This window comes from Elgaria multicarinata, chromosome 7 (genome assembly GCF_023053635.1).
Source record: "Elgaria multicarinata webbii isolate HBS135686 ecotype San Diego chromosome 7, rElgMul1.1.pri, whole genome shotgun sequence".
NCBI lineage: Eukaryota > Metazoa > Chordata > Lepidosauria > Squamata > Anguidae > Elgaria > Elgaria multicarinata.
In genome coordinates this window covers 38433116-38452832 of record NC_086177.1, presented here as the reverse complement: position 1 = coordinate 38452832, position 19717 = coordinate 38433116, and the positions used below count along the sequence as shown (strand labels likewise).

The 19717-nt window shown below is 39.3% G+C and overlaps 1 protein-coding gene across 1 annotated transcript in view; it reads right to left on the bottom strand.

Annotated features, from left to right (window-relative positions):
* The window catches only part of CDKAL1 (CDK5 regulatory subunit associated protein 1 like 1), a 342956-nt gene that overhangs the window by 292066 nt on the left and 31173 nt on the right, over nt 1–19717 (bottom strand). The window contains exon 4 of the mRNA XM_063130444.1: nt 2305–2389. Coding sequence (XP_062986514.1) covers nt 2305–2389 — 85 coding nt within the window. The remainder of the gene's footprint in view (nt 1–2304; nt 2390–19717) is intronic.

The following is a 19717-nucleotide window of genomic DNA, read 5'->3' as shown; positions in this document are numbered from 1 at the left end:
TCTACTAGCTAAAGCACCAGTTCCATCCAGCTCCCCTCCCTCCGTTTTATTCTTTTGAGTACACCAGCTGCTTAACTAGAATTATAAGTATAGCTCAAGTTCACTTTCAATAGATGGCCATCTGCACACCACACTAAACATCTGACTGCATAAACTTCCATTTGATTGTTTTGTAAAGACACAATCTTTGACTAACTAGCAACATTTTTAGTTTACACTAGACACACAAGTGAAATTAGGCTTCCACCTACTCTCATTCCTATGGGCTAATAACCAAGAAATCAACCATTCTCTACTACAATAATATGCTGTTCCACAGCAGGGTTAGAGGTGGTTTTGTGTGTGTGTATGCATTCGAAACAATTATGAGGAAAGTGTAACATAGACAAAATTCACTATTATGTACAGGGTTTTTTATAGTTACATGTAGACTCATAGCTTTGACCAGCATGTTAATTCAGTTGAAGCCACAAATTGTGACTTTGTTGCTAAAGCTAAAATGTGACACACACACACACACACACAGGCAAAACTCATGTAACTGTGTAATAACAAGGAGTTCATGAAAAGGAAAGCTCTTAGAATGTCAAGTGAGGTGACCAGAAAGGGCTCTGCTTCTTCCACTTGAACCACAGCTGAAGGCCCAATTGTGGCAGCGAGAGAGTGATTGTGCTTGTGAGTGGGCGATCGCGTTTGTGGTGATTGCGGTGGCGGCGGGGAGGACAAGAGTGCTGACTGTCCCTGGCCTCCAGTAGTTTCAGCCCCCCCAGGCAGTGCATGCTGGGAGCTGCAGAGTGGGTTATTTAACCAATTGTGAGTCACATGTTGTTTGGCAGTGATCATGGGTTATTTGGGCTGGCTATAGAGCTGCATGGCAAGAAGAGTCAAAACAGCTACCGCTCTGCTGTTTGCTGGTTTACTGGTTAGGAACACGTTAAAAAGACCAAGCCAGCAGTGTAGAGGAGGCAGGGTATGATGTTTGGTCCTGATCCTCAAGGTGCTATAAGCATCTCCCCCTGTTTGCTGCTTTCAGAGTCAAGGTGCTGGGTTTTCATTTTGCATCGAGTGATTTCCACTCTTCTCCGACAGGGTCCCATGGAGCTGAAAAAAGTGGACTATGCCTCTCCCAAACCAGATCCTTTGTCTTGCCCCCTTCTGTTCCCTGCACTGTGGAAAAGGAAAGCATGGTGAGGGGAATGAGGCAACCTCAGAAAAGAGCATAGCCTTCTGTCCAGAAACCTGAGTAGCCAATTCCCGATGAACAACTCTGCTAGCGCACTTTCCCTCTAAATGATAGTGGAAGGTACCCTAAGAAAGCTTCCCTGTTAGTAGCAAAATGTCGCTATATCTGTAAATCCATATATCTGCACACTGAAATATCTACACAGTGATATTTCCACATATTGATATATCTATACAACAATGTAACAATGTAATGAAATTCGTACGATACTGGAAATAGATACTTCAAAGGGGAGAATTGCGATTTAATGCTAAATCGAAGTAACGGCCCTCACCAGTGTTTAGAAATGCTGAACTGAGATCCAGTAAATTGGAGCAGTAGAGGATAGAGATAGATAACCATGTAGTAAATGTGCAGGGGTTGGATGGTGGATCGGGTGCCTACACACTAGGACAGGCTCTGTGCATGTGTGTGGTGTTTGGTCCCCCAAGGTTTTCTTGCTACTTCCCATTTTTTGATGCAGTCTGGATTTTCCCTCCTTGATGAGTTACTGCGCAGGGTTTTAATGGTGGATTGGGTGCCTCATGACTGGGAGAGGCTGTGTATGAAGTTTTGTTCAATCCTGCAAACTTCCAGCACTTCAGAGATGAAACAGAGCTGTTGCTCAGGCAGGGGGGACTGTAGCAGGACAGGCAGTGGGAGATGAGTCAAATTACACATAGTAGCTTAATCCGCTACTCACAATGGTGGGGGATCGTGGGCTATTTAAAATATTAGCTACTGTGAGTAGCTTATTAACCCGTTGTGGGATATAAAGATGTCTGAACTATCAGGAACAACTGTAATCTACTCTGAGTATTTTGGAGAAAGACGGTGGTACACATATAGTCAATTAGTAATAAATAAGCAAGAGAATAGGTTTTCTTCAAAACAGTTAATCAATCCCATGGGTCCTTTGTTATGATTCACAGTAATACAATAAACATGATGTGTTTTTTATATAAATATATCCAGTTTTGCAAAGAGTATAATTACTTTTGAATTATAATGGGTATCCCTCCAACAAAGATTTTTCACTGTCAGATGCAACAGGGTTTCTTTACAAAAGGACAGCAACTTACTTAATTGAGTTTCTAAAGTGATCCTCAGCAGGGCTTTTTACAGTACAACTGTTCAGCAGCCACAGGTCTGCTTCTGCAGCATTCTCTGGAAAACAGATATATACATTAAACAATTAGAATTTAATCTAGAAGTTCTTAGTTTACATCATATAAGAGAGATTGGATTAAAACCTTTAACAAAGCAAGGCAGCTATCAGAGAAATGTAGCCATGCTTAAAGAAATTTTGTGAGTGTTTTAAAGATTAACAACAAAGAAAAAGATTTAAATGCAATGACAGTTTCACATTTTAAGTATCATGACTCAGAGATGTTTGCCTGACTCAAGAACTGCTATGACATAGTTTGCATGTAATGATAACCCAGAGTATGGAGTTTATTTATTTATTTATTGCATTTCTATACCATCCAATAGCCGAAGCTCTCTGGGGTTGTCACTGAATCGTGATTTGTTGTTACGTTTGAACCCTGTAGAATGGTTTAACTATAGACTGTTAATCTCAAACATTCCAGAGTTCACAACCCAACAACAAATCATGAGTTCTCAGGGTTGTTCATGGTTAACAGCACATAGTTAAACATAGTGCAGAGTTTGCATATAACAACTTCCCACAATTCACCAACTGCCCATACTCAACCCATGCTCTGGGTTTTCATTACATGTGAATTCAGATCAGGCATTGTATTTTTTTCAGCATAACTCTGTACTTCATGCAGCTCTATATGCCACAGATAACAAGTCTGCTTTGTTTCTCATGACAACCAATCTTGTAACAAAAATGGTATATTGAGATTCCCTTGGTTTTCCTACTTCAGTGATTTAAATACAATTACTTTCTCACTCAGCCACTCACACAGAGAGCAGCATGGTATAATAATATACCAATGAGTATAGGTGAATACTGATCAGTAGCCCACTCACAGGGGTTCACACTCCCCTTAGCTTCCTTTGTCCTCTACAAAAAGTGTGGAACCTTTTTCACCCCAAGGGCTGCATTACCTCCAGTAACCTTCTGGGGGCTGTAGGCCAGTGGCAGGTGGGGCCAAAGCCATATGCACACCACATTCACACACATCGATCCATACACCCCCCTGCCCGTGCAGCAATTAGGCTTGAAAAAAGTCTTTTAAAAAAATGACACGCAGGAGTGCAATTTTGCGGGGGGGATATTTTCACACATATACACCATCCATAAATAAAAAGAGAGATGGATGGATGGTGTGAGGAAGTGTGCGTGTGTGTGAGAGAGAGTGGGGGGGGGTTGGCACTGGTGGTAGTGATAACGTTCTCTCTCTGTGTGTGTGTCATTATCACCATCACCACTGCCACCATTTGCTCTCTCTTTTTCACACACACACACACACACACACCATCTGTCAGCATATACTGTTTGTGTATGAGAGATAGGTGTTGTGTGTGAGAGAGAGGGGGGGGAGGAAAGGATTTACACACACACACACACACACACACCATCCATGTACACAGTTGAGGAGTAGGGAAGAGGGTGTGTGGCTGCAGAGTTCCACTGCTTAGCAGGGACCATCCCCAATTTCGCCACTACTTAGCTGTTCCTTTCCTGCCAATCAGCTAAGCAGCACAGAAAATGTATAAAATTCTGTTGAAATCTGCATCTTCTAGAGGCCTATTGGAAAGCATATATATTGACCAGGAAATTCCCTCTCTATAGACAGATTTATTCTCATATTCTCTGTGAGGCATGGTGAATGTGCAAAATGGCTGGTTGTTATGCAAATTAGACATCCAACTCACATTGTTAATAACCTATAGACAAACACACATACGTATTACACCCCATACATACTCACACACAATTACACACAAACAATCACGAAAATAAATACTTGTTGTGCTTATCCTTTCCCTAGTTTATTTGCATTTTATTAATAGTATTAATTAGTATAGTAAGCAAAAACAAAAGAAAAAGATGACTAAGAGCAACAACAAGAAAAAAAAATACAATATTCTGGTTCTTATCCATTAAATGAGCTCAGTAATATATACAAATAGCTTTTGCAGACTATTTTCTGAACTTATCTTTAATTGTTACATAAGTGGCAATATAAATTAAAAGGGAATTTTCCAGTTCATAGTTTCAGAAGCAAGAAAACCATTTTTCTGGGTATTTTTGCTTTGTACCTGGAAAGTATTTGCTATATCCAAATGAAAGCATTTGAACAGTGAACTTGTAAACCTAAAATGTACGTGTAAGTCATCCTTCAAACTGTCCTCATGCTCTAAATAAATACATTTGGTAATCAAAATCAGTTAGAAATTTGCATAACAGAAGGCTGATAAGTGTAATGCCATATGGAGAATGTATTTGTGAGAGAGCTGGAACACAAAAATACTTGTGAGTGTGTGCAATGGATTTTTAACAAAGTGGTCCTCCATTGGAAATATTTTAAAATATAGCTCTGTTTAGATCAACTCATGTATATTCTGTTTTCAAGATTAGGATGAGAAACGATTTAGTTGTTAAAAATATGAGTTATCTTAAACTCCAGTCCTAAATGTATTTGCTACCACAAATAACAGCATTTCTGCAAGGTATACTGGATACAAAGAACTCAACAACAATACTAAATCAACACTGTTTAGACAACTCAAAGCCACAACTTTTATCTTTAGGTTGCCTCCTCCAAGAAACAAATATTGCACAACCACAAAATCTATCAGGCTTTAGTAAAACGCCACCAACACCAAAGAAATTCTAAAGGTCATGGAAACTTCTAAGCAATCTAAACATAACAAGAGGCCCTGGACAGCAGAAATTGTCAGAATTATGCAATAAAAAACAGGAAAACTTGGTAAAACTCTTGAGTAAGTAATATAGATATCCACAGAAAGGACCAAAATATTTACACTTTGGTTTTCTAACTAGCATTTCTGTTTATATCATTGCTCCTTTAAGGCTCTAGATACCATTCTGACTACCCTCAAATAGTATTGCCTCAACATCATGGAAGGGGTCTGGAAGTGTAGGTAAAAGCTGGACATATTTGAACTGGTGAAGGCAAAACAGAAAATAAAAATGGGCTCCAAAAACTTAAAATGTAACTTGTGGCAATTATCCAACGAGAACAAAAAGAATCTACCACAGCCTTGTTTTGAATGAGATGGGCATTGAGCATCACCATTTTCGGCCTTCCATCTCCAACACACTGAGGCTATTCACACATCATGTTAATCCATAGTGGTTTATTTCACGAATAGCCTACTGTGTCCTGACAGATAATCGAACAAATAAGGTACACAGCGTAGTTTATTTATCCCGACCTTTGACCCTCCTCTCCCGTATTTCTTCCGCCTGGCTGGGAAGATATTCCAGCTTCCTTTGCAGATTTTAAGGCGTTTGCCAAGACCTTTTTCTCCGCAACAAAAATGGAGGGGAGGCTCTAACCCCTGGAAAGTTTGCAGAAATGGAACAAAATGTAATGCACAGGTTCTTCTTATGGGGAGCCACTATGCAGGAGGGTCTTATTTGGATTCAGAGACACTACTGAATGTGGCAAGAAAGCAAGTATGCTCAGAGATTGCTCAAGAGGAGCAGAGTGGCAACAGAGTTTTTAGATGCTATTGCCAAGCAGCTTTGTAGGCAATCCTCATAACCCAAGCTGGTGTGACAGATGACAGGTTAACCCACCAAAGGTAAAATAACCCTTGCTGCAGACCATGGGATCACAGGGTGGTTTATTTGAAGGAAATAACCCACCGTGGCTGGGAAAAGAGCTCACAGATGACACGCTAAGCCATCATGGGTTAAATAAACCATGATAAAGTGCTGTCTGAATCCAGTCATCCATTCTATCACCCAGGTGCACCCCCAAGAGGCCAGTCAAATTTGGATAACACATGAAGAAATGTGTCCATGAAAGATATGAATCCTTACTGCAGCTAAATATGGTACTACACAGCTTTCATACATATGAAGCAAAAACAGTAGGGACATGTCTTCTTAAAATGGAAGAGCTTTCTCAATTTGCTATGAATTTCTTGTAATATCTGCAGTTTTTCAGTCCTTAAATCTACATTCCTTGCATTATGGACTTCGCTCTAATGTCCTTTTTGATTGCTTCAGAGAACACATTTATTTATTTAAAATATTCATATACTGCTCCATGTCTAAAAAAGATTCTGGAGCAGTGACCATAAGAAATAAAATAGTAAAATGATTACAAGATTAAAACAGCATATTAAAATAGTTCATTTTAAAACAGAATACTAATAAAAAAAATATAGCTGGTCAGTTAAGGAATGCTTCATGGAAAAGAGCTAAAGACTACAAGGCCCCACTGCACCAGAAAAAAGAGCCTTTAGTGTAGTGGCCCCTTTACTTTGGTGCTTCCGGTATCTCCTAGAAATTGCTCTTTTCCAAGAAGCACCAAAGAAAAGGGGCCACTACACTAAAGGCTCTACTTCTGGTGCAGTGGGCCTTGTAGTTTTTAGCTAAGATTTAATTAGAACTAGTGTGGAAGACTTTGGGCTTATTCGGTCTGTGGCATGTCAGAATCTTTGTGAGATGATCTCTGTCAGCATTTTCCCTGCAGCCACCTGCTTGCCCTGGCCTTGGCAGGGAAGCTGTTTGTGAGAACCTGATAGAGGTGGGAAGAGGTGGGTGTTTGCAGAAGAATAGCCCAGACTGATGTGTCTTCTTGGTAGGCTGAGCAGTGCGGCCATTTGGACAGGGGCATTGCTGAAAGGCCAAAAACCTTGTCTGTCAAGTGGTTTGGAGGAGCCCTACACATCCCTTTTTAAGCTGATGCAAAGGCGAGGAGCCTTTGTTAGGAACTTTTCATCTGCATTGCCCGAAAGCCCTCCCCATTTGGATTCATCATTATCTGGGCTTCTGAAAACACTGCACATGGATTCTCTCCTAACTGGAACTTTGTATTACTAAGGACTTTCCATGAAAAGTACTGTGAGGCTTTTCAGACTTGAACTCTCATTCGCTGCAGATTGTGTGTCTTTGTAGTCAGCTAAAGTGTACCAGCAGACTGGGTTTGATCTGTAACTGTTGGACATCCTTCTGCCTGGACTCGTGCGGTATGGTGTCGCCCATGTGAAAGCACTGGAACAGACCTCCTTGCATCTGTGGGTTTACCCTTCCCTGAATCTTATTTAGGCATTGACCATGTTGTGTGGAGTTACCAAAGTATGATCTGAGGTTGGACTAGCTCTCTTTGGGTGGTTTGCTAGGGCTTTCAAGAATTTGCTCCTTTGATTGCATGCGGGATCATGTCAGGAATCATTCTCCTTCCTTGTCCAGGTTTGGAACCTGTGTATGCATTGATCTTCCCTTGTGTTCGGAACCGTGAATATGGCAACAGGCAAACCACATCAATGGGGATCTCATCACTGTAGTATGATTTCTGAAGTGTGCAACCATTAAGCTTTTGCTGTGAGATTTCCTGCAATATAGAAGCCTCACTGATTTGGGTGTCCCATGTCAGTTTGCCAGAATGTGTGCTTGCCCGAGGGACCAGGAAACCTGACACTGCCCAGCTTTCCTTTATTTCAAGCTTGTCACTGTGAGTTCGTCTGCTTTAGATTACATTATCTTTTTTTCCATGGGTCTATGACTTCATTCCATATTGTACTGGTGACATCTGTATATAGAAAATCACATTCCACAAATGAGCATCATCTGCTTGCAGGAAGGGATAATAGTGTGGCGAGCAGCCATCACTTCTTCATTGCTTGATTTCCTATATACAGACATTACTGGAACAATGTGGGATAGAGCCACTGGGAAGTAGTAACCACATTGCTCCAGTAATATGATTGGGACAATTATTTATGTTCGTACTGAGGCAAAATGGAGGTCTGTTGATCCAGGTCCAATCCACTGATCCAGCCACTTGCACCCTCATGTCAGATAGAAACAAGTGAGAAGTTGTTGTTTCCAGCTTTGCCCAACTATGAACTGTGGTATAGTCATTGTACATCTAGCCCAGAAACCTAAAAACCAGCTTAGAGCCAACTGAGAAAAGAAGGCTAAAAAACTTAGATATATCCCCTCATCTTGTGCCATAGCTGCCTTTCTTTTCAAGATGTCCTTGTACAAGCACTTTCCCCTTGGAACAGCTGTAAAAGTCCTGGGTGGTTATACTGATTTAGATGTCATTTCCGTCTTTCATTGTTTCAAAGTTCTATACTGTCCGATGCCATTCTATTTTCCAGACAGTCCTTCTGGAACTGGCATTCTCACAGAAATTCAAGAACTAAAATGAAGTTATCACCATCTCGCAATAAAGACTGTACAATTACAGAACACAAATATTCAAGCACAACTGGAACATCATTCCCTATATTTGGAAAGCATACTGTGAATTTCTTTTGGTTCTAAAAATGACCTGTCACACATTTCTGGTAGCAAGGCTCAAGATACCTCTGCCTGAATTTTTGGAGAGGTGCTGCCAATCAGAATAGGCAAAATTAGGTCTCATGAACGCACTATAGGGGCATAAGAAGCTGCCTCATACTGTCAAACTACTTGTCTATCCAGAGTATTTATTGTCTACTCTGAGGGAAACTCTCAAGGGTCCCAGAAGATTTTCTCAAAATCCTCTTAATTGGCAGTGCCAGTGATTGAACCTGGGACCTTTTCCTTTCAAAGTGTGTACCTTACCCATTGAGCTACATCCCCTCCACAAGTATAAGGCAGTGTCATGTATTCAATACTGAAACATTCTTACTTTTTTCATGTATGTTCCTCTAACTCCATTTCTTCTACAGAACATTTCAAAATATAATTCAATCCATCCTGTAACTGCTTTGCAAATACATGACCCAACAACTACCAGGACAACCATAAGTCACAAGTTATGGTTAAGTAAACCATAAGTTTACTGTTAAGGGAAAACTTTTTTTAAAATTGACATGTCATCCATGAGGTCAAGCTCCCAAGGTCTGGTTCAAGATTCCAGAGATGAACTATATCAATACTTACAATCAGTGCCAGACCTGACAAATAATACTGTCCAGAAAATTGAAAAAAGTTATATCTCTCTCAGAGCACAGCAAGATGTTACTTCCTGAACTTAATATGACAGGAAACATCATGGTCTTCCCAGTGGACATTGCTATTTGTGTTTTCATTAGCTACTAATCATGAGCAGCAAGCTTTTCAACTGTATAGGCTACAGTAATGCTATTCTCTTCACATCTTAATAAAATGCAGAGACTGCCCTTTCTATATGGCTTCATGGTCAGGAAAGGGGATAATATACATATTTGCATACTGCTGTTCCTAGAAGTACTCATGACCTAACATCCAACAGGACTATCCAGCTTTTCTCCTCAACAGGATCCGCACAGATGTGCACCATCATCATTAATGGAACCTCAATGGAGAGCTTTCTTCATTGGCCCCAAATAAACCGATAACCGTGTCAGCCATCATTTCAAATGACAGCTTGATCACACAAAATCTTTATAGAAAAGTTACTGTCAAAAACTCTGTATCAGGAAAATTGTCTAGTGAGAAATGCAAGCTAATCTAAAGGAATGTGAGGAAATTCCTATCCCCACATGCATAATCTGAATTTAAAAAAGAGAGAGATAAAGGGAGATAATATTTTAGGTGCTGACTGACACAAACATGTCTAGCATACAAAGTATTTTATGTTGTGCTACAAATAGAACTACTATTTAAACTAAGACATATTCTCCTTCACAGCTACTTTGTGCCTCATCAGAAGCTGACTTGCAATTTTAAAAGTCTCTCACTGATATACATATGTTTCCACAAGAGCCAAGGTCAGCTTATAAACTGAAACATACTCTGTTCCAATATCTATTTCCCAGCTTATATTTCTGTAAATTCTGTTTGTATTATGTTGCACCCAGAGGCAATATATTGATTTCAAATGCCTTGCTTCCACTTATTTCCCCCGACATCTAATCCCACATGGAGTCTGGATTTAAGCTACGTCTATCACTTTTAACACAGAGAGAGCTAAAATATAGGGAACTTATCTGAGCCAGATATGTCCAAACACTTATTAAATTGTAGCTTCCAGCTAGTTATTGACTTTCACAGAATTACCTCCATACTTTATCCATTCGTTACTGTATCTGTCTTTTGAAAACTCAGAGATATAGAGCTGAAGGTCTCATACCCAGAAGCCACATTAAAGCCTTGCAGTACTTAATAGTTATCTCCCAGCCTAGGATACTAAGTGAACGGAATTGCTTGAGAAAGTTTCAAAATGAGTGCACCAGAAATTAAAGCTAAAAATACTCTTAATGGATGTCTCATGGGTACCAAGACTTCTAACAACAGATAACAACAAGCTTCTCTAATACCTGTAGCTGACTCCCACCTCCCTCACACTTTTGCATTGTTTTGCCTCGATTATTAGTCACCAAAGATGTGCATGAAATTGCTATCAGAAATGGGGTGGAAAAAGGAGAAATAAGCAGAAAGAATGGCTGTGGAAGTGTAACTTAGGAGGGATTGGTGGGTTGGGGGGGGGTGTAGGTATTTAGTGTTTTAAGACATCTCAGACCTAATTCAACATTTTACAGATAGCAGACTATAGCATGTAGGTCTATGGCTCTATTATGCATCTCTTCTTCATCCATTCTCTTCTACTGAGAAGGGGTGAGAAAAGAAACTGTACTTTTATTTAACTTGTAAACCTGATAGTGTATTATTAAGGAAGGAAATTTGAATATGCGTAAGAACATAAACATATGTATTACCTTTTTTTTTGTTAAAGGCCCAATTGGTACCCAGTTGTCAGTGTGGTATCTCTGAAATGTCTATATTAATAAAGACAGGTATCTGAGGAGGGCTAGCTCTTCAGACAGGCTAGCTCTTCAGGCAAGATTTTTCTCCCTTGAACGTATGGATGGCAGCGTTTACCAGCATATGCCAATACCACCAGGGCACTCTGGCCACCCAACCTGTATTGCCTTGAATCCCCATTTTGTGTTTGAGTGTCCTCTTTTAAAAGGAACTATCATAAAATTCAACCCAGTTGAATTTTAAGAAGCCTTTTTAATAATGTATTAGTTTTAAATGTTTTAATCACTTATATGTATTTTATGGTCCCTCCAGAGAGGGAGGCAAGTAATAAATAAATAATAAAATTATTATTATTATTATTATTATTATTATTATTATTATTATTGTAGCATGTTTAGAATATCAATACATTATTTTGAAAGAAAGATCATGCACTTGAGTTCATTAATTGTATGTGGGGAGAGGAGGGCCAAGGAAAGACTAGGGCCTTCCTTCTATGTACAAGATGGATCCCATCACCACAAGTAGAAATAAAATATAGCTAGCCAGTGTGCTGGGCATCCAGAGTTATTCTATGTCCACAGAGTCCTATAAATCCCAGTAACATTGCATCACAGTGACTTCTGCTAAGGCAGAAAACCTCACAAATCAAACGTCATTACATGAAATAATCAAAGAAATATACAAATGACTGAAGTTAGGTAACAACTCTAAAACATTCATCAGCACTGGGCTAGTCCCCACAATAAAAATTTCCACATATCACATGGGAAAACAATCATTAGCTGGGCTGTACTTCTGTTTGCAGCTGCAAACTTTATTCTAAAGGAGACTGACAAGCAGAAAAGATGTCCTAAGAGTAAAGAGGATCTGAACTCGATTTTTAACGTTGTATATCAATTTTTAATGTTTAATATTTTAATCTTTTGTAAATGACCCAGAGAGCTTCAGCTATGGGGCGGTATAGAAATAAAATAATAATAAGTGAAGAAAATTCATCCAAAAAACTAAACATACATCGTTCTACGGACCCCTGATTTAAAGCGAACCTACAAACAATACTAGTCAAAGACCCTTCTATTGCCACCAATTAAACCATCTAGGCATTTGCTTTCTTCTTCCTTTTCCTGATACCCTAAATGTATCCTTGTTCAGGACTTCATAAGCCTTACTAGAGGGGAACACATGACACTACAAGGAGAGATGATTCTGGAACTATAGGACTGATTTATTAATTGCTTTAACTATCACAATTTACCTGCAAACTAAAAAGTTGTAATGAACTTGCAACCTCAATTAAAGAAATATTCCTATGGAAAAGTTGTCTATGCAAACCCAGGCTTTTCAGGTTGTTTACTAACTTTAATCTTGTACCTTAAATTATCGCAGTGTAATCGTTCATTTCAATATTACATGAGTTCACCACTTTTGCAGCTGTTCTCTCATAGCATGTTGACTTGATCACTTATATTTCTCTATTTTCAAAGATCTATACCAGAATATAATATCAAGTCTATACAAGTTAGCAACATGTAAACTACATCCCTAAAAAATGGTACATTTCAACTGTTTTCTAGCAAGACTGTTTGAAAGCTTGGAGTGAACCCTAGTGGTGAATATGCAAACTTTTAGAAAAAATGAACAATTATACATAAGGATAATACAATAGTTCAGTCACATAGGGGGCATTTTTTAGAAATGGGTGCTTCACTGGAGTATCACATATTCTAACTACTCCTCAACCATAAGGGCTAGAAACTTCCCCCACCCTTATTTTAAAAGGTCCATATTTAAACCATCTCTCTTAAGATAGGAGTCTTAAGATTTATGCCAACTGTTGCATAGCGGGAAACACGCATGCATATTCACATACAAATTTGCATTCCATAAACCAGAAACTATCTTCACTTATATCAGACAAGTATAGAATCTTTCCTACACAAAGCTCAAATATATTTTAGTATTTGTTCAAGAAATAAGTCAGTGGTATAATCCATTTCTTGGGTTAAGATTCCTTCTCCTACTGAGCAAGATATTAAATGTATTCCTTTTCCACAATGTTAAATTAAAATTTATGAAATTTACCATAATATGATAAAAGTTAGAAGATAAACCTATTAGATTGTTTGATTGTTTATTTGTTGTTTCAATCATCATGGTCATATCAACTTTACAGATGCAATACGGGTAAGCATGCAAAAACTCTACAATGCAAAGAAGTAAAATACAAAAAGATACTAAAAAGGTTTTCATTAGAAGGTGCCCACAAATATGTAAAAGTTCATTTTAATACAAAGAATTAAAATAAAAGACACTAGGAATTTACATTAAAAGGTCCATAAATGTATAAACTTTAATCCTAACACTGAAGTGAATACTCCAACATTTCCTCAGAATATAAAACATAAACATTAATTCCTTGGTTCAAATAAGTATTTACAACCATTTATTTCTGTCTAAACTTGCATGTTTGTTTAGTGTCTCTTGAGGGAGCATGTTTCATATCTTATATATGGTGAAATGTACGCTGACTCCAGGATTCTCTGTGCCACTGTACACACACTCCTGTGCAAAGAAAATTTACTGCTTGCCTCAGAATCTTCCCTCTTGTGAGGTCATGACCTGTCTCCCTCTTCAGTGTCCCCATACCATCACATTTAATATATGTGTTCTTTGCTTTAATATTTTCTCCTGAAATCGCCAACTGCATTCAAGCTCCATTTCAAAACAGGTATCTTAAACATCTAGAAATACTACTTGCACCTCTGGAAAGCCTGGTGTTTTTGTCTGCCTCTTTTTCGAAAGGGGAGGTAGAATAGGTCATTTATATAAACAACGAAGAAAAAAATTAAGCAACAAACTGACATGGTTTACGAGAATTAGACTGAGATCACTCACACATAATTTTGGTTTCATAGAATGTCGGCCCTATTAACATCCAGATACTGTCAACACTGTGGCATTTCTCCTTTCATCCTTACCACAACATAGATAGAATGACGTTAAGAGTTTCTGGCAAGGGTAATTCTCTACTGCTTTCTAACAGGTACAATTAGACAAAACGTTGAGCTCATATACCACTGAGGAATCCCACTGCAGATTGCAAACACTCTGAATGGGAATTTATCAACACTAACACTGTAAACCAAAATAAATGTCAAGCAAACAAACCCCTCCTCTCTCTACATAATACTTTACGGCAATACAATATGCATGAACACCCTTATTATTCATGCTGAGCAGGCAATCATCATTTTAGATTTTTCTAGAAGAAGGCACATTATTTCAACTATGGAATTATATACTATCTTGTTCGGAACTATACAAAGCTTTAAATAAGCTTTGCTCATGGAGCAATCCCTAAGGCAGGAGTAAGCAACTTCTGGCTCCCCAGATGTTTTTGCCTACAACTCCCACGTCATCACCATAGGTTATGCTGGCTAGGACTGATAAAATTTGCAGGCCAAAACATCTGGAGATACAAAAGTTGTCCGCCTCTGCTCTAAGGTGTTGCAGATCCCTCAGAGCTTTAGTCAAAGGCTGAGAACACTATTTGTTGAGGACATTTTCTACAATGTTGAATAGTTTCACACAGAAATGACAAAATGTCCGAGTGAGGCACATTCCCACATACACTATGGGAACCTACTACCAAAGTTTGCAACCACTGCATATACTTGCACTTATCAGGTTGGATCCAGAATCTGCCCTCCATGGACATATGGGCTCTGTTCACGAAAGATCCTTTCATATGATTTCCAGGGATCCCTATCCCCACCACAGCTCACCACATTTAGCAGGGTCCCCTAACCCTGTATGGAGCATTTTCAGAGGGCTGGAGGAGCTTGTATGGGAAGGCAGCAGCAGGGAAGTCTGATTCTGCCAGTCCAGTAGCATATGCTGTAAATCTGGATCCAATCCATCAAGTGGAATCACACCCCAAAATGAAAGCACCCTAAAATGAAGGCATTTAACAACCTTGGTCCAAATGTAGATTGGCCTAACATCCAAAGAAACTGTTAAGAACTGGTTCCGATTTACTACTAAAACCAGGTTATAAAGAACAAGAACAGATCACAGTATTCACACATCTTCCTTCAATCCCTCACACACAAATTTCCCATCTGTGTTTGTCTATTTGGTAAGACCTTTGCCTAGCTGAGTTAAAATGAAGTCTGATACGTTCATGAATTTTCAAAACCATTCTGAGAAACTACGTTTTTTTAAAAACAACAACAACACCATTCCCTCTTCCCAAAAAGTCTACAAGCTTGCTTTAAACAATAAAAAAGATATCTAGCTCATAATTTAGTGGAAGCCAAACTCCATAGTTTGTGTCTGATGCAGAAAATCCTGCCTGTGATTGTTCAGCCTCATTACCAAATGCATTCATTCATTCATTCATTCATTCATTCATTCATTCATTCATTCAGTATAACTACATACTTAAGCTGATGTATTAATATTCCAAGCCTTATTGTATTCTGTTGACAGACATGTAGAAGTGCAAGCCCTCACCCACTCACTTATGCCATACTACCTAAACATTGAAAAAATAAGCCTGGCTATTAAACTCAGGCCCTTTCTACACTTAGGGGTTATCCCAGGAAAATGGAGGGATTGTCCCTGCCTGCTCCTGGGATCCCCTGTGTGTCATTTGGATGCACAGGGATGATCCAGGGACGATCCTGGGGGGGAAAGGCAGCCGAAGAAACGGCCTCAGTAGATAAAAATGAATGCACACAGGGGATTTCTTGAGTCAAATACTGATTTTCTAACCATGTAAGCCAACTGTTCAAGACAAACTGCTTCCTCTTCTGTGAAGATCAGTTTTAAAAAGGTTGAGTGACAGTGACAGATAAATATCAACAAACTTTGCAAACTTGCACATCTGGTATAGGATTTCACAGATTATTTGCCTTGAAGTTGTAGATTAGTTCTCTCCAGATAGTTTTGCCTGGTGATTGTAAAGCAGCAACAAGAAAATACGCTGAGTTATTTGAAACCAGTTAATAAGTACCAAACCTTCACAACCAGAACTCTTTAAAGCTTCTTATCCATGCCCACTATACCCAATCATTTAATAGGGCAAAAGGCTACAATATGAGCACTGTGTGTAAGAAATTATTCGCCAGCAGTACAAAAAAGCAACAGGGTACTAGGTCCTGAATTCAGCTTCTTTTTTCTTAGAAAGGCCTTATGGCTGCAAAGCTATGACTGAACATGTGTTCATTTATTAAATTTATTTATTTATTAAATATATATACTGCCCCAAAGCCGAAGCTCTCTGGGCAGTTTACAAAAGTTAAAAATGTGTTGGCAATGACAGCTGAAATCTCAGAAACCAAACGTGTGGCTGAATAATTTTTCCAGTGGTTGCAAATGTGCTTCATTTTTCCTTTCACTGCTCCATGACTAACAAAAGGAGAGTGTAAAATACTAAGAATTGTGAAATTATGAAAAGTTGTGCAAATTTGCTCAATATTTCTAATATATATAAAAGGTTGCAGAATCTAACTTTTCATGGTCCAGAACTTGGATTGCCTGGGAGCAGAATTATATTTTATTTTTACACTTAATAAGTACAAACAGTTCTGCTCGCAGCATTAACTATAGCAGCAAGAAAGCCTTCACATATAAAGCCAAATTTTAGAGGTTTAGTACCCCTTTAGACCAATCACAGAAGACCTAAACCAGTGGTTTTTTTAAAAAAAAATGACATTGATTTAGAGTATCACTATCTACACAATCTGGTTAGTTTTTGATTACAGGGCAAGAACAGGTGCAAAATCATAGTATGAAATTTTTCCTCGTCACAGAGGGCCATATCTTGGTACAAGCAAGACAATTAAGCATTTGCAAGATAAACTCTTCAAGACAGACTTTTTTCCCATATGGACTAATTATTTTCATGCAATTAGAAATGCCATTCCAATTGAACTAACTGGGAAGGTTATTTAGCAATCTGGACATGAAAAAAATGTTCAAACCTATTTTACAATCTATTTCAAATTAATAATAGATCTATTAAGCAAAAGGAAAATTATCTGTAACTTTGTTACAGCATTTTTACAAGACCAAAGTATAGTTTGGCCAATTTCTTTAATGTCACTGTAAATTATGAAAGAACACTGTTGGGTATCTGCTCCCTACCTCACCCCACCCCACTACATCTTCACTCATATGAATGAAACGTGCGCATCACAGTACTGTTCCCTCAAACACCAGACAACTATACAAGTATTAAAGGACAGGTCTATAAAGTGATTGAACAGCTGTTGCCTGCCTTACTATATATCCCAGCTCCAGAAATATGACTTCTGATCCAGCCTCTCTTTCTTCATCCCCCTCCCAATTTCCTCTTCCCCAGTGACTTTCCTGCTGAGTACTGGATAAGGGTGACTCTGGTCAAGAGACTGCATCAGAACCAGAATCCACCTTCCCATCCATCAAATGCCATTCCCTAAAAAGTGTCATGAAGAAAACAGATGGGTCATGTATCCTTTCTGCATACTTCAAGATTCCTAGGACTGTACTTGTACAGGTGTGCTCAGGAGTAAGTCCTATTTAGTTCAGTAGGGCTGTAATGTTATACACAAACCTGACAGTAAGCCCCATTGAATTCAGTGGGTCTTAATTCTGAGTAGATATGTATAAAACTGCCCTATAAGAGTTGTTCCCAGCTAAAAGTGCATAGGACTGTGGTCAAACATAGAACTTGCAGAGCTACTTTAATGGATTTCATCCCTGGATTTTCATTGAATGGTTTTATGGAAGTTTTTTAAACCCAACACATAGGGAACTATCCCCACTGGTGGCCAAGCCTACAAATATTTTGTTGAAGGTTCTCATTGTATTTATTTATTTATGCTAAACTTCAGTCCAAAGACTTTCAGAGTGGCCAAAGGCTCTTAATCTCTTAAAGAGACTACAATTTTTTATTCTTTGAAAATCAGAGAATGAAACCTGGAGCTATAAAGTATTACAGCACCAATAGTATTTTGAAAGCCAGGGCCTAGTGTGGCTAGTAAAGCAGCAGCTTGCTATACAGATCATCCCAAAGACATGGACTGTTACCCTGCACTGGCATGTGGATGGGGCAACACACCTGTGTTAGGAACTGTTGCACAGAATTAAAGAGGATCACAGCAAATAATAAGATAGGAACCACTCACCAAAAGGCACAGACCCAGTATAGCATTCACATAATGAAAACTAATGGTACCACTCTATTCTACTTTGGGCAGATTTCATGTGGAGTACTGTGTCCAGCTCTGGGCACCACAGTTTAAGAAGGATATCAACAAATTGCAATGTGTCCAAAATAGGGCAACAAAGATGGTGAGACGCCTGAAGACCGATTCCTGTGAAGAAAGGTTGAAGGAACTGGGCATGCTTAGGCTGGAGAAGAGACGATTAGGAAGCAATGCAATAGACATCTTCTATTGACAATAGACAACCACCTGTCAGGGATGCTTTAGGGTGGGTTCCTGCACTGAGCAGGAGGTTGGACTCGATGGCCTTGTAGGCCCCTTCCAACTCTGCTATTCTATGATTCTAATATTTGAAGGGGGAAAATTTGTTCTCTGTTGCTCCAGGGTAGGACCTTAACCAATGGATTCAAATGATTAAAAAAATGGATTTTCCTTAAACTTTAGGAAGAATCTCCTGATAGTATGAGCTGTTCAACAGTGGAACAGATTGTCTCAAAAGGTGGTGGACTCACCTTCATTAGAGGTTTTTGAGGAGAGACTGAAAGAACTGGGCATGTTTAGCCTGGAGAAGAGAAGACTGAGGGGAGACAGGATAGCACTCTTCAAATATTTAAAAGGTTGTCACAGATGAGGGCCAGGATCTCTTCTCAATCCTCTTAGAGTGCAGGACACGGAATAACGGACTCAAGTTACAGGAAGCCAGATTCCGGCTGGACATCAGGAAAAACGTCCTAACTGTTAGAGCAGTACAACAATGGAACCAGTTACCTAGGGAGGTAGTGGGCAGTCCCACACTAGAGGCATTCAAGATGCAGCTGGATAGCCATGATATGCTTTAAGATGGATCCTTGCACTGAGCAGGAGGTTGGACTTGATGGCCTTATAGGCCCCTTCCAACTCTACTATTCTATGATTCTATGATAAGCCGAAGCTAGATGTCCAACTACTACAGGTGCTGTACCACCAGGTTTCCTGCACCAGCCTGGGTTGGATTAGATAATATATCAATGCAGAAACCCTCAACATCTAGGCTGGAGTGAGTCCCCAACACTGGATCTAAGCAGTACATGGATCTAAGCAGTAATGCCATATCAGAGGGACCAAGGGGATGGAAAGTATCTAAAAGTCTACATGGTAAGGTGTCCTACATGGTAAGGTGTAAGACAATGGGCCTGTTCAGAAGACACCTATAAGAACCAGCTTAGATTGAAACTAGGTGATCTTGGACAGTGGTTGGCAACACATATCCATGGTTGCACTGCAACACTTCAAAATCCCCCCAGTGTGCCCACTAGACCTTGCTAGACCCCAGACTTTTCCTTCCCACAGTCACCTTTCCTTCACTCCCACACCTGCTGCAACGGCCTTTTCTTCCTCCCACTGCTGCTGCAGCCTTTCCTCCTTCACAACACACAAGCATGCTTTCCT